This window comes from Pituophis catenifer, unplaced genomic scaffold (genome assembly GCF_029215685.1).
Source record: "Pituophis catenifer annectens isolate HBS135680 unplaced genomic scaffold, rPitCat1.0.hap2 SCAF_2, whole genome shotgun sequence".
NCBI lineage: Eukaryota > Metazoa > Chordata > Lepidosauria > Squamata > Colubridae > Pituophis > Pituophis catenifer.
Window position 1 is genome coordinate 271,918,791 of NW_027256882.1, and position 14,284 is coordinate 271,933,074.

At 39.1% G+C, this 14,284-nt stretch overlaps 1 protein-coding gene across 2 annotated transcripts in view; it reads left to right on the forward strand.

Annotated features, from left to right (window-relative positions):
* The first annotated feature begins 278 nt into the window (after positions 1-278).
* The window catches only part of EMB (embigin), a 36,067-nt gene continuing 22,061 nt past the window's right edge, over positions 279-14,284 (forward strand). For both annotated transcript variants that reach the window (XR_011599945.1, XM_070935901.1), the window contains exons 1-2: positions 279-368; positions 10,919-10,999. Coding sequence is in view for 1 of the 2 variants with exons in the window: in XM_070935901.1 (XP_070792002.1) it covers positions 290-368; positions 10,919-10,999 (160 nt within the window). In the remaining variant the exon portion in view is untranslated. The remainder of the gene's footprint in view (positions 369-10,918; positions 11,000-14,284) is intronic.

A 14,284-nucleotide genomic window follows, 5' to 3' on the forward strand; every position in this document is an offset into this window, starting at 1 on the left:
CACCCTCACTGGCATTGACGGGAGCCGCAGCCCCTGCAGCCTAGAGAGCGCCACGTGAAAACGATCGAGCGGAGCGTGGGATTTGCCGGCGGGTTCTCAGTCACCGCTGAAGGCAGGAACCCATTCGCTGCCGGCCTCCCCTTTGACGTCAGGCTCCGGTTATTGGAGCCGCGCCAAGGCAACTGGAGCACCGAAACCCGAGAACCGGGTTGCAGGAGCCGAGAAGGGCCGCTAGGGGCGCTGCGGAATTTAAACTCCGCGCACAGCTCGCTCGCAGGCTGCTTGCACCATGAGGGGCTCAGGCGCGAACGGGCTACCGCTGGTCCTCCTCCTGGCCCTTTGGGGTCCCGCCGAGGCTCAAACTTCAGGTACCTCGTTTCCTTCGCCCACTCGTGGCTGCCCTTTCTTTCCCTCAGTGGGAGGGCGGTTGGGAGGCTCTGCAGCGACCCAGGCGGAGTCATCCTTGGGTCGTCTTCCAAGGGGACTTGCTAAGTCACCTTCGTAGAATCCACTCTCGGCAAAAGAGGCGGGGGGGAGAGAAAAAAGTATGCGCCCGGTACGAGCAATAAGGCTCCTTCTTCGGGGGGGAGGGGGTGGGTTGGGAAGACGCGGAGCAGAACCGGTCTCTTCCCTTTGCGTTTGGGTATTCGTGCATCCAACCTGCCTGCTTTGCGGCATTGGGACCAGACTCCCGCGCCCGTCCTCGCGGCCAAGAGATGGATCCCCGGGAAATAGATTGTGGTTAGGAGCATTTTAGACCGTGAAGACTTTGTGTGGATTTATGTAACGGTGCGTAAGAGATCAGCCTAGTCCCCAAACCTCGCTGCCTCGAAATTATGTATTAGTTTTGTTTTTACTTGACTGAGGAGTTGTGTGTGCGGGCGGGCGCGCGCGCCAATCAATGATGAAGTACCTAAAGATGGGTAACAGTTGCTGAGAATAGAAGATGGTGCTCTCCAGGCACCATTTCCTGTTGTTTTATCTTAGCCATGCTGTGATAGTCACTGGCAACTAGTCTTAATAACTGCAGCTCTTATGCAGCTCATTCCTTGATTAGTCCTTTTCTTTCTTTCTTTCTTTCTTTCTTTCTTTCTTTCTTTCTTTCTTTCTTTCTTTCTTTCTTTCTTTCTTTCTTTCTCTCTCTTTCTCTCACTCTTTCTTTTTCTTTCTCCCCTCCCTGCCCTCCCTTTCTTTCTTCCTTCCTTCCTTCCTTCCTTTCCTTCCTTCCTTCTTTCTCTCTCTCTTTCTCTCACTCTTTCTCTTTCTTTCTCCTCTCCCCTCCCTCCCCTCCCTTCCTTTCTCTTTCTTTCTTTCTTTCTCCTCTCCTCTCCCTTCCCCTCCCTTTCTTTCCTTCCTTCCTTCCTTCTTTCTCTCTCTTTCTCTCTCTTTCTCTCCTTCTTTCTCCTCTCCTCTCCCCTCCCTCCCTCTTTCTTTCTTTCTTTCTCCTCTCCCTCCCCCTCTTTCTTCTTTCTTTCTTTCTTTCTTTCTTTCTTTCTTTCTTTCTTTCTTTCTTTCTTTCTTTCTCTTTCTTTCTCTTTTTTTCTCTTTCTCCTCTCCCCTCCCTCCCTTTCTTTCTTTCTATCTTTCTTTCCTTCCTTCCTTCTCTCTCTCTCTCTTTCTCCTCTCCCCTCCCTCCTCTTTCTTTCTTTCTTTCTTTCTTTCTTTCTTTCTTTCTTTCTTTCTTTCATTTTCTTTCCTTCCTTCCTTCCTTCCTTCCTTCCTTCCTTCTTTCTTTCTTTCTTTCTTTCTTTCTTTCTTTCTTTCTTTCTTTCTTTCTTTCTTTCTTTCTTTCTTTCTTCCTTCCTTCCTTCCTTCCTTCCTTCCTTCCTTCCTTCCTTCCTTCCTTCCTTCTTCTTTCTTTCTCTCTCTCTTTCTCTCTCTTTCTTTTTTTTCAGTTTAGAACTTTGTTGGACATTTTATTCCACAGTATATGTTCCCGTTGAAGAGAACATTCAATTCACTATTGAAATGGACTCTAGTTTATCTCTAGCCTATAAAAGTTTACGTTCCCCAAACCTGCTGGTTTGTAAGGTTCCTCACTTTTACTATTTGACTAAAGTCAACATTGGGACAAAAAGCAAAGGCATTCTGAAAACTCTTGGCTACTGTATTGGTTAGCGCTTGTTGAAGAATGACTGACTGTCATCTCATCACACATTCCTTTTACCAGATATTATCAGGCATACATGTAGGGGAGACTCACAGCCTCTTGGGATGAGAAACCAAAATCTAAGAAGTATAATCCATCACTTGTGCACATTTAGGTCAGCAAAACAAAAATTAAAAGGTGATATGATGTGAAAGTCATAGCCAACAAATTTAGGTGCTTGAAACTGTTGGGGAAGGTGTGACTGAAACTTGGGAATTGACTTTTCTTCCTAGAGCAGGGGTCAGCAACCTGCAGCTCTGGAGCTGCGTGTGGCTCTTTCACCCCTCTGCTGCGGCTCCCTGTCACTCAAAATATGGATCACAACCACCAATGTGTGACACCCGCTGGCACGCGATTTATTGAGCTTTTCAATTCATGCATTTATTGAGCTTTTATTGAGCTGGCACATGATTTATTAAGCCGGTAGGCCAACCATGGATAAATCCAAGAAAAGAAAAGTTTCAGAAGAAAACAGAACATTTAATTCAACTACATACAGGGGTAGGTTCTACTTACCTTTACTACCGGTTCGCAATGGGGCCATGCACAGAAGCATTTTTATGATGTCGGGGTCAGTGGGTGGAGCCTCCTGCCGGTTTTATTACCAGTTCTATAGAACCGGTGCGAACCGGGGGCAACCCACCACTGACTACATATGCTAGTTTTGTGGCTGCTTAGGAAATAATCAGGCATGGGAAGGGTTTTGTGGCTCCTGGTGTTTTCTTTTCTGTGGGAAACGGGTCCAAATGGCTCTTTGAGTGTTTAAGGTTGCAGACCCCTGTCCTACAGTATGCACCAAGATTTTGTATTTTCGAACTGGGGCAGAAGCAAGACAATATTTGAGATCTCTTCCCACTCAATAATTCTGTGACTGTATTGGGGATACTAGACAAAGCCAAAATTCAGGTGGCAATACCCAGCTGACATTGGCTGATCTTGAAATAACCAACCAAGCAAATCTTAGTACTTGAATGATAAAAGACAAGGATATCCCAGGGTTGTAGTTTAAGCTGGAAAATTAAAATTAATTGAAAACTATTTCCATATTATTACTTTAAAAACTACAGGGGTTATCCACATTGTTCCTTAAAGTTAAACCAGACTCCCCTTTTATAAAACAAAGGCTGGGATGAGCCTTAATCTCAGGACAAAAATTAATACTTTTGAGAATCTTTTCAACCCCTTCTAATCTTTTGAATAGTCTTCATAGTAAGTACTGTTAAAAATTTAACTTCCTCTTTCCCAGTGCAACCAGCTACATGTAGATATGTTGCATTGTTTCAGTTCAACTGCTATGATGTAACCACAACCACAAAAACACAATGACCTGATTCTGACATTGTGCTAAATCTGGACTTGCTTAAACATGCTTGCTTAAATCATATATTGATTATCCCAATAAGAGATTACATTGAAAATCTCATGAAACCACGTGCTTTGGGCTAGACACAGAAAGATTGAGTTCATATTTGGCTTATATCATAAAGTGTTTTGTTTAATTGTGGGATAGCACCTTATATTTTCTACACTCAAATATCTATGAAGTTAGTTGCCTTTAAATACAGCTAGTTGTATTGTATATTTATTAGTATTCTTTTGGCACAAAACACATTTCAAAATCTTCTGTGCCTTTAAATGTTGCTTCATAATAAGCACACCCACACTTACACAATTTCTGACATTTTGCTTTTCCTGTTTGTATCACAGCAAATCTCTTAGAAAGTGTCATCATTGTTTCCATCTGAAAATGAATGAAAATAATGTTTCATTAAATTTTATTTTAAGTGATTAAAACAAGAAAAAAACCCTTTTCAAGGAGCAATTCATTAATGTTCTTTAATTTAATTGCATATATAATAATTATTAAAAATGTTCTTTTCATGATCTTTTTTAACAGTATATTTGATTAGCATATTTTTAATCAATTTCTGCAAAAATAATTTATAGGAAAATAAGCTGATTTAAGAAATTAAAACTCACACATAAAATTCAGGTTAAGTTATTTAAACTATAAGTTATAATCATATAATTAAACCTTACCCGAAGCCTAGTGCTTTCTAGATAAAAATTGGGAGACCCTGATTTCTATTCTTGCCTTAGGCACAAAGCCAACAGGATGACCTTGGGCCAGTCATTCTCTCAGCCCTAGGAAGCAGGCAATGGCAAACACCTCTGAACAATTTTGGGAAGAAAATTGCCAGGATTTGTCCAGGCAGCCTCCAGTAGTCAACAGTGACTCAAAGGCAGAAACTACAACAACGATAACCCCCCCCCCATACTTAGAAATAAGTACTGTGAAGCTCTTTAGGAGTTATTTCCGAATAGATATATATACTATGTGATCCTCTTGATTTTAATTGGATTTAGGCCTCATCCAATTCTGTAGTGGCCACATTTTTATTTAGCTCTATTACTACCACTACAGAATTGTATGTGACAAAAATTCTGGTGGAATAAGATTGGTCAAGAAAGAATGTGTGACAGTAATTCTATTTATCCATTATTCTTTTAAAACAAGAGTCAGTAGCATTGATAGAATTCTTGACTATACCAAGTTCACATTGCCAATATTTATTCAATGCAAGATACATTTGATAAATAGGATGCTTCAGAATAGAAACACAAAACAGGATCAATGGCAATTGAAGATAAGCAATTTTGATTTAACAATCTTCATTGGGTAGCAAATTAATTTAGAATTTCCTGATGCAAATTCTAAGGTGCAATTGAGTTAGCAGAATTGTTAAGGTGCAATTGAGTTAGGGGGGGAAAAAAACCCACGGGAACATTTGATAGAAGTTATAAAACTAGACTTGGGTAGAGAGAACATTTTCTTTCATGCCTATTTTGGGATTGTCCAAAAATATTACGCATATTTTTGTATTTTTTAAAATGAAATTCACTTGCCCAGAAGGAGGTGATAGCCACTGTTTTAGTTATGTAACAAAATTCAGCCATTGCTCTGGGTCCTCCAGCTATTGTTTACTTCCCCTTCTGGTGTTCAGTGTTTACAAGACTGTTGTTGCAGTTTTTTTCCCCTTAAAGAGTAACAAACATCGGCATCATCAACAGCCTAAAGAATTTCAACTGTTGAAACATGAATGTATGTATATGAATAACACAATTTTGTGTGGAGATGGTTCGATTTTGGTTTCATAAAATCTCACACCTACAAAAGGGCTTTATTGCTGGCATACAATATGGATTTAAAATTCAGCTTTACTGGTAACTTTCTACTTGCTAAGACCCTAAGGAAACACTTGGTTCGGAAACAGATTATTTTTAACAGGGGTAGTTGGAAAGCAGAACTAGGGAGAGATACTGCATCAGATCCTGCTTGTGGTCTACCTTAAAGCAGCTGAAGCCATCAAGTGAAGCATTCTAGTTTATGTAGGAATCCACATTAAAGTGTCCCAAGTAACTATGGTTAGATATTCTAATCCAGAGGCCCAACCATGTGCCTTTGAGAAGCTGAACAGGAATATAGCAACATTCTCTGGTGGGGTCCTTGGTGCTCTCTTTATTGGTATATTCTCTGATGTTCAGTAGTTTAGTTTTAATCAATAAACCAAAAGTAAGCTAAATAATATTAAACTGAACAAAACCAGGTTTAAAAGTTCTTCTAATAACACATTAATTTTAGCAGCTTTAGGAAAGGTCAAGATAATGCCCACCTTGCTTTGCCAGGGTTTTGTGATAGGTGAAGGTTGCACTCCATGAATTGGTCAAGTATTTGGGTTTAAGATGCTATAATCCCTTGAGAGTAAATGATTTCTTAAGTTTAAACACATTACAGGAAAAGAAAAGAATTTACTCCCAAGTGCAGTATGTTTAGTTAAGGGGGTGTAGGCAAAATACCAGAACTTTTTAACACATGCATTTTTATTGGTTAAGAATTTACTTTGCCATTATATGTGTTATAAGTAATGTGAGCCTGCCCACTTTACTTGTAAGAATTGTAGAGATTAGACATGAATGGTATATTTGTCAAAGATTTGGGGTTGGGTTTTGCTGGGGGTTTTTTCCCTCTTGCAAAAATCTGTAGCTACACACTTACTTGAAAGATGAAGATGATGTATGTAATGTATGTATGTATGTATGATAATAGATCATAATAGATAGTAGATATTAGATAGACAGATAGCTGACATATCATTTTATTATTTAATTATTTATAGCTCACTTTTATTATTTTTATAAATAACTCCAGATGGTGAACATACCTAATATTCCTTCCTCCTGTTTTCCTCAGAACAATCCTATCATCCTCTTTTAATGACCCCATGATCCCTTGAGGGGTGGAGTCTGGGCAACTGAATGGAGCTAGCAGAGTGTTTAATGGCTGGATGCCCTTCCTGTCACCAGTGCGGAGTTTTGTTCAGCAGATATATTCCCATTGTGCCCAGAGAGAGAAATATCTGCCTCTACCTAGGCTTGAACTCACAGCCTCCTGATTGTAAGGCGAGAGCTCCACCTCTAGGCCACCGCACCTCTCCTCAGAACAACCTTATGATCGGTGGAAAGAGAGGGACTGGTCCTAGGTCACCCAGCTGGTTTTCATGTCTAAGGCACAACTAGAATTCACAAGCTCCTAGTTTCTAGCCCGATGCCTTAACTATTAGGTATATAGATAGCTATTCCCGCTTGATTTGATTCACTGCTGCAGCTACTGCTCTAGTAATAGGGTAAAAATGTTGGGAAAAAACTTATCTTGAATCATACCAGGAACCTCTTTATTCCAGCCTTTTCTCGCATTCATCAAGCAAAACCCTTCAAACCGTAGGATAAAATCTTACTATCCCATACAGGCCTGTCAAACTGGTGGCCACACCAACCCCGGCTCCACAAAGGCAAAAAATATCATGATATATCATGATCTGGCCCACGGCGCGATCTAATTTGATATCCCTTCATAGAATAAGGAGCCAACTACGTAGAATTATGAGACTTTGTATATTGGAGATTATCTATAGCCATCATGATTAGCAGTCATGGTTACTAACCCTCTGCTAACATATTTTGCAAAGCTGCTGATCCACATCTATGAAACTCACCTGTTTTTTGGGGTTTTTTTTGACATGATGAGAATTCCCACCTCTGTCATTCTATTTTGTCACATTCATAGCAGCAACTACACTAAGTATTCATATACTTTCATGTTTTGTGGGTGTGAACATTTTTATTTTTTGAAATTTGCCCTTTTGGCTCCAGTTACCCATTGATGGTTTGCTTTCTTCTGGTTTTTAAAAATGCAAATGTTTGAAAACATCACGGGGTCTTGAGGTCAAGTTTCTTCTTGTAGCCTGTCTCCATTGCTACAAATGTATGCTAGAATTGCTCTGCAGAATCAGGCTAACACCAATCTTTGTCCAACAGGTAGCTAAAACACCTTGCAAAATTCAGAAGCTACTAACAAAGACATTACTTTCTTTCTTGGTCTTGTTTTCCTGGAGTTGGTATTTGGAGGCATGCTGCCTCCAAGTAATGTTGCATTTCAAGTCATAGATAGACCTCTCCTCCATGAAATTTATCCTTTTAAAGCTGTCCAACAGTCAGTGGCCATTAACATATGTGTGGCAATGAGTTCCACAGGCTATTTATTGTATGTGCTTTCATATAAAATGATGCCGGGACCAGTAATTCACTTGAAATGAATGCAACACAAACTTCAGAAACTGACATATTGAGCACAAGCGCACACACACAATACATACACACACACACACACACACACACACACACACACACACACAATGTAGCATGTGAATATTGGCATATCAGATAGTGCTAGTATTCGAACAGTTATGATGACTACATTAGCGAATATACCAGTGGTGAAATCTAAATTTGTTATTACCGGTTCTGTGAGCATGGCTTGATGGTGGTGGTGGTGGTGGTGGGGTTAATGTGACTGGGTGGGTGTGGCCAATTTTTTTTTTTTTTTTACTTTTAAAAACATTTTTGTAAAAAAATGCTTTCAAAAGGCTCTGACGATCAGGCAACTCAGCTTGGATCGTCAGAGGCATTTAAAAGAAAAAAAGGCTTTTAAAAGCCTTGACGATCCCAGCTGAGTCGCATGATCATCAGAGGCTTTTTTTTTTTTACTTTTAAAAGCATTTTTTTGGCCAAAGTGGTTGTAGAAAAAATGCTTTTAAAAATAATTTAAAAAAGTCTCTGATGATTGCGGGGCTCAGCTGGGCATGTGGGGGGGGGGCGCAGGTATTTTTGCTACCGGTTCTCCGAACCACCCGCCTCCATCATTATTGGATCGGGCGATCTGGTCCGAACCGGGAGCATTTCACCCCTGGTATATACCACCCACTTGCATTGCGGGCTGTAAATGGCTTAAACATTTTTATATATTTCAAAAAAGTTAAAAAAAAGTCAAAATGAAGTTTAAAAAATCATGGAATCCAACGTAACAGAAGATAAATCCTTACAGTTAACATTCCAAACCAGGATGGATAAAAATCAATGATTTTTTTAAAAAAATCAAAAAAATCAGACTTTTTTTGATTTAAATCGGATTTTTTTGATTTAAATCGAATTTTTTTGATTTTTATCAAATTTATTTTAATAAACTTTTGGGGTAAAAATCTATCGTAAGATAGTTTTCTATTTAAGATACATAAATAATTTAGTTTATTCAGCATGAAATGGAGCTTAGTTATGTAGCATGAGGCTGTATATTTTGCAACACTGGGACTATCGGTGAGTCAACTGGGTGAAAGGAGTAGCAGAGATGACAGTTGCTCTTTAAAAATTATGATTTAAATCGAGTTGATTTAAATCAAGCCGTTTTAGTAGTGATTTAAATCATGATTTAAATTGTGATTTAAATCAACTCGATTTAAATCGAATCCACCCTGTTCCAAACGACATTCTTAAGACACGTTGGCTGAAGTGGAGAATGAAATACTGTTCTTCTTACTTCAACACTTCAGAAAAAAACAAATGGATCAGTCTGTATACAGACATTCCTTGACATACGACCATTCAAAGTTCTGACAGTGCTGAAAAAAGTGGCTTATGACCAGTTCTCACACAACTGTTGTAGTATGTGGTCGCCATTTGTTACCTTCCCAGCTGGCTTCCAACAAGCAAAACCAGTGGGGATGCTAGCAAGGAAGGTTGAAGCTGCAGTCATTTTAATGTCTTACTTAACGATCACGGCAAAAATGGTCATAAAATTTGGTGGAGGTCATGTATTGTCTCACTTAACAACCACACTCTTTAATGACAATTTTTTTGGTCACTATTGTGATTGTAGGTTAAGGACTATCTGTAGTCTCCCTAATTCAGAGGTACCTCCCATGCTAAAGGAAGCTGCTTGGCTCTGCCTTATGGTAGAGTTTGCTTAACTATTCTTTGCTCATCACTTTTTTTCTGAATGAGAACCTCTGAGCATGCTGGAAGCTTTGATACAAACTTAAACTGATCTATAGAGACTAGGCCACTGGTTTGCCTTAGAAACCAGAAGACATATTCTGTCCAGTGGAGAGCACCAACTTGATTTAATTTCTTAGTCAGTTATTGACAAAGGCATAATGGATTCTGATGAGACACTCTGTCTTCATTCCACTTTGGGGTCTATCTGAAATGAGGTCATCTGTCTGGTGTCAGCACAAAATGTTATTTGCAAGCAGCAAGGCGAAGAAGAGAGAAACGGGATCTCTGGCATTACATGACGAAAAGGCTCCAGACAACAGAAATGAATTATTTCCTCTATTCTGTGACTCTGCAAGGCAAAATCAGTATTTCACCCTTGTTAACACGCAGATTGCTTTCTTCCAAAAGGTTCAGAATCTCTCTCAGTTAGAACATTTGTTCAGGGCTGCTCAGATGGCAGAAGTCATGCAAAACAGTTGGGAAGAATATTAAGGATTCCTTCTTAAAATCTCCCAGCACCTTTTCAAGAAACCTTTCAGGACAAAGTGGAAAAAGAAGGAAAGGGTCAAGATTTTTCCAACATACTGTATGTCCTATGTCCTGTGTTATATAGCAAGATTAAATATAGGAACTTCTGTGTCAATATCTCTTGACAAATTTGCGCAGTTTACCAAAAATGTGGAAACTTCCCAAAATGACTTTTATTATAGTCTTGATTAACAAGAGGAAAATATGTACATACCCACCCGCCTAGCCAGTCATTGCATCAATACTCTATTTTCTATATTGTGAGTCATCAGTAATGCAACATTAATTATTTCACTTTTCAACTTTACAAATAGATTTTAAGAGCCCTGAAACATAATTGCCAAAAAAGTCAGTTGGAAAAGGAACAGAAGTCTTTCAAAATTAAATTTCTTTCCATGATGGAAAAAATATCAAACATATATATGGTTGAAAAACTGGTTTAGTTAGGCTTGGTAAAGTTGGATAGAGATATTTAATTAATTATTATGGAAGTATTGTTCTTGGTCTAAAGTAATGCTTCCCAAACCTGGATAAATTATCTAAGATTGGGTGAATGCTTTTCTTCTGGTAACACACAAATCCATTACCCATAATAACAGGGACTTTTAAATGGATTTAAATTGATTAAATTGATGAAAAATTGCCATGTCTACTAAAGCATAGTTGAAAATCTCCCAAAATTATTAAACAACCAATTAAATATCAATAGAACATTGCAAGAAATTAATAAAAGGAATAGCAACAATTACCACCAAATTGTTCTCACCTATTCTTTACCATAAACCTGTTATAAGAAATACATATTCTGTATTGCTGTAACTAATTATGGATTTTATTTTTACATAAAACTAGAGACTTCTACTCCATCAGAAAGTATCAGTGAGAAAACTACAGGAATTTCTACACCTACAACTTTAGAATTCTCCAGCACAGGTAAAATCCATAACTTTCTTCCTCAACTTTTCAGTTTTCCCTCATGTGTTAATTCAAGTTGTAGTGACAATTGTAAGGTAAGGTCAAAGAACCTGTGACTTTTCAAATGTGGCTCAACTTCACCTCTTATAATGCCTGACTGTGTCTGTGCTTAAGCCCCATTTCTATTAACCTGATCCTCATCCTTGGGAATTTAGACTCTTATACATTTTCAGAAAGAAACCCTTTAAAATTGATGTATGATATTGATCTAAAAATGTTGTCACTCTTGCAGCTAAAGCATGCTGTTTGTCATGTATGGATGGACCTACATTTTTCTGTCCAGGCAGGTATATGAAGTAGCTTTGTTGCTTGACATAAGCACCGTGGGAATTAGCCTCTAGTGAGTTAAAATATCACGTAGCAAAATTCTGAGGGTTGAAGAATATACACTATTTAGATTGATGGACAGACTGTGCTGCTGTCTGGGTCTGTCTCCCATCTTAGAGTAGAAAAACCAGATTTTTTTCGCTGGATAATTACTGATTTGGATGTTTCTAGGATGCAACATATCCTCAATGATGTGAAAGCAGGAATTTGCCTCTCCTTATTTCTCTCATCATGCCTAAAAATTCTTGACGGAATATAGAAATACCATCAATGCTGAATGGATGTGATGAATGCATTTACAAGTATTTAGGTTTTAAAGTATTCTGAAGGAGTCTGAAGGACTCCCGAAGGTGTCTAGAAAGCTTATTATCCTTAAAGTTTTGGCCAGTCGATATTTAGTATAGTTTAACCTACAAAATCTGTCCTCCATCTTCTTTCTGTACAAAGGGAACTTCTTGGAATTTTTAAGAATTTATTTGGGTGATGCCACTTAGTAATTAAGATATTTTTGCTCCTAGGTTAAGGTTCTTTTGCTTTGTTATTTGTTGTTTTCTATTACATTATTTCTCCATCATTTGTCACTTCTGTGGCTGTCCCTCTTCTCAAATCTTGAAAGGAATTTCCTTGTGTTCTCTTCCTTTGGGATATAATTGAAGTAAAGAGATATATGATTGTAAAGGGATAAGATTGTTCACTGTCAAATAGAAGCAATGCATAAGCTCTTTTTCCGCTTTGTGATCAAGTTGTACAAAAAAGTTGCAAGCCACCAAGGAGATTATTATAGCATGGTAGACAGAACTTGAACACATGGGCAGGTGATTTCACTGAAGTGGCACAGATTCAAAAAGTGCTTCATTTGGTGCTTATTTTATAATGTGGTTCTGGGTACTTTTAGGGGGAAATTCAGATGTTTATGTCTCTGAATGGTTTCCTGAGCAGATTTCCTGTCAGTTGCCAGGCGCCTTGTCTTCAAACACTGCTTAAAGGCTTCCTGAAAGTACCTAGCTGGCCACTGGGCGGGACAGGATATTGGTCTTGAAGATAGGCCTTCCTCCTAACCCAGCAGGGTTCTTTTGAAACCCTTCAACTCTGCTGGGCTTCTCTTCCCATGTGAACCATTGGCCAGACAAAGTTGTATATTCTAAAATAAAATACATTTGTTCCCATTAATTTTACTTCACCTACAGGAAGGGTGGAGTATATAAGCAAATACTATAGACAATGTGTTACTAAAAGGAGTGCAACTTCTGCAGAATCAGAAGGCTTGTTAAAACTTTTTTTTAAAAAAAACCAATGCTGTTATTACTTCTAAATAAGGATATTCCTATTTTCAATGGTGTAGATCAAGGTGGGAAAAACTTGCTCTAATTTATATACTGTTTCATTTCTAGAGATTCTGAAGGCCTTACAATAATCTATCATAAAGAGCAATATTAAAACAACAATCAAGTACCCTCTTTCCCCCAAAATAAGACATCCCCTGATAATAAACCCAATCGGGCTTTTGAGCGCATGGCAATAAGGCCAAGCACTTATTTCAGGGTTCAAAAAAATATAAGACGGTCTTATTTTTGGGGAAACATGGCATAGCTTGAATAACTGGGAGCTCCAAAGGAGGAAGCCCACCACCAAGATTTAACATGAGGTCCATGTAGATGGCATTTCCAGAATTAGCCCAATAAGGTAGACCCAACTAAGAAATCAGTGCCATATAGGTCAAGACTACTTTTATTGTAAATATCTATGGCAGTATAATCTTACAAGTCAATGTGCTTCCCCCTGCCCCTTCACTTTATTATGGCTTGAACTATGGAGAGTCCTCTATGACATGGGTCTCCAACCTTGGCAACTTTAAGACTTGTGGACTTCAATTCCCAGAATTCTGGGAATTGAAGTCCACAAGTCTTAAAGTTGCCAAGGTTGGAGACCCCTGTTCTATGAGACTTTTATTCAAAGTAGTTTCTTGAAATAGACTCAAGCTGCACATGTATGATTGTTGCTGTAGTAGTGAGTCTTTCTTCTGTCCTTCATAGTCATTCCCTATACTCTCCATACCCTAGTCTAGATGCCAATAAATCTGTTCTTTCCAATTGAGAAAAACACATTTGGTTAAAGAATTTGGGTGGAGTGATTTCAGTGAAGAGGAAGAATTAAACTCCTTGTTTTTTTTTTAAGAATCCATATTTAATGCAATACAGGTAGTCCTTGACCTGTGCTCATTTATTTAGTGAGCATTGACATTACAGTGACATTGACCAAATGGTGGTTATGACCCATCCTTGAATTTCTGGCTTTCCCAGCATCCCTGAGGTCACACAATCATGGTCTGAGCATTAGGTAATCAGTTCATACTTATACCATTTGCAGTACCCACAATCATGTAATCATCTTTTGTAACCTTCCCCTGCCGGCTTCCCCAGAAAGTCAATAGGGAAGCCGGCAGGGAAGGTTGCAAGTTACTGTAGTAAGTCTCCCTCACCCTTATATCCTCCCCCAGCTCCTCTCTGCTTATATCACACTGGGCAGTTGTGAACCTTCCCTGACAGGTGCTACAACCATGTGTGCCCTCCCCGGTGCACACCCATGCATTCTCCTTGATCTGCACCTTTGCACACCCCATCCCTGGCCTGGCCTGCACCTCTCAACACTTCCTCACAGCCTCTCTGAACCTTGCCATGCCTCTTCATGCATCACTTGGGTTTCAGGTGGGGATTTAGCATTGAGACAGCCTTGGTTATGCTTGTTGATGATCTTGGCCAGGATGGCAGCTGTGTATCCATTTTTGGGCTCTTTGGTTTCTCAGCAATTTTTGATACTGTCAACCATGGAGTCCTTCTTAGCTGGCTCCATGTTTTGGGTTTACCATTTTATGGAAGTTCTCTTTTCTGGAGTCAGTTCCAGTTGACAGTGGTTGTG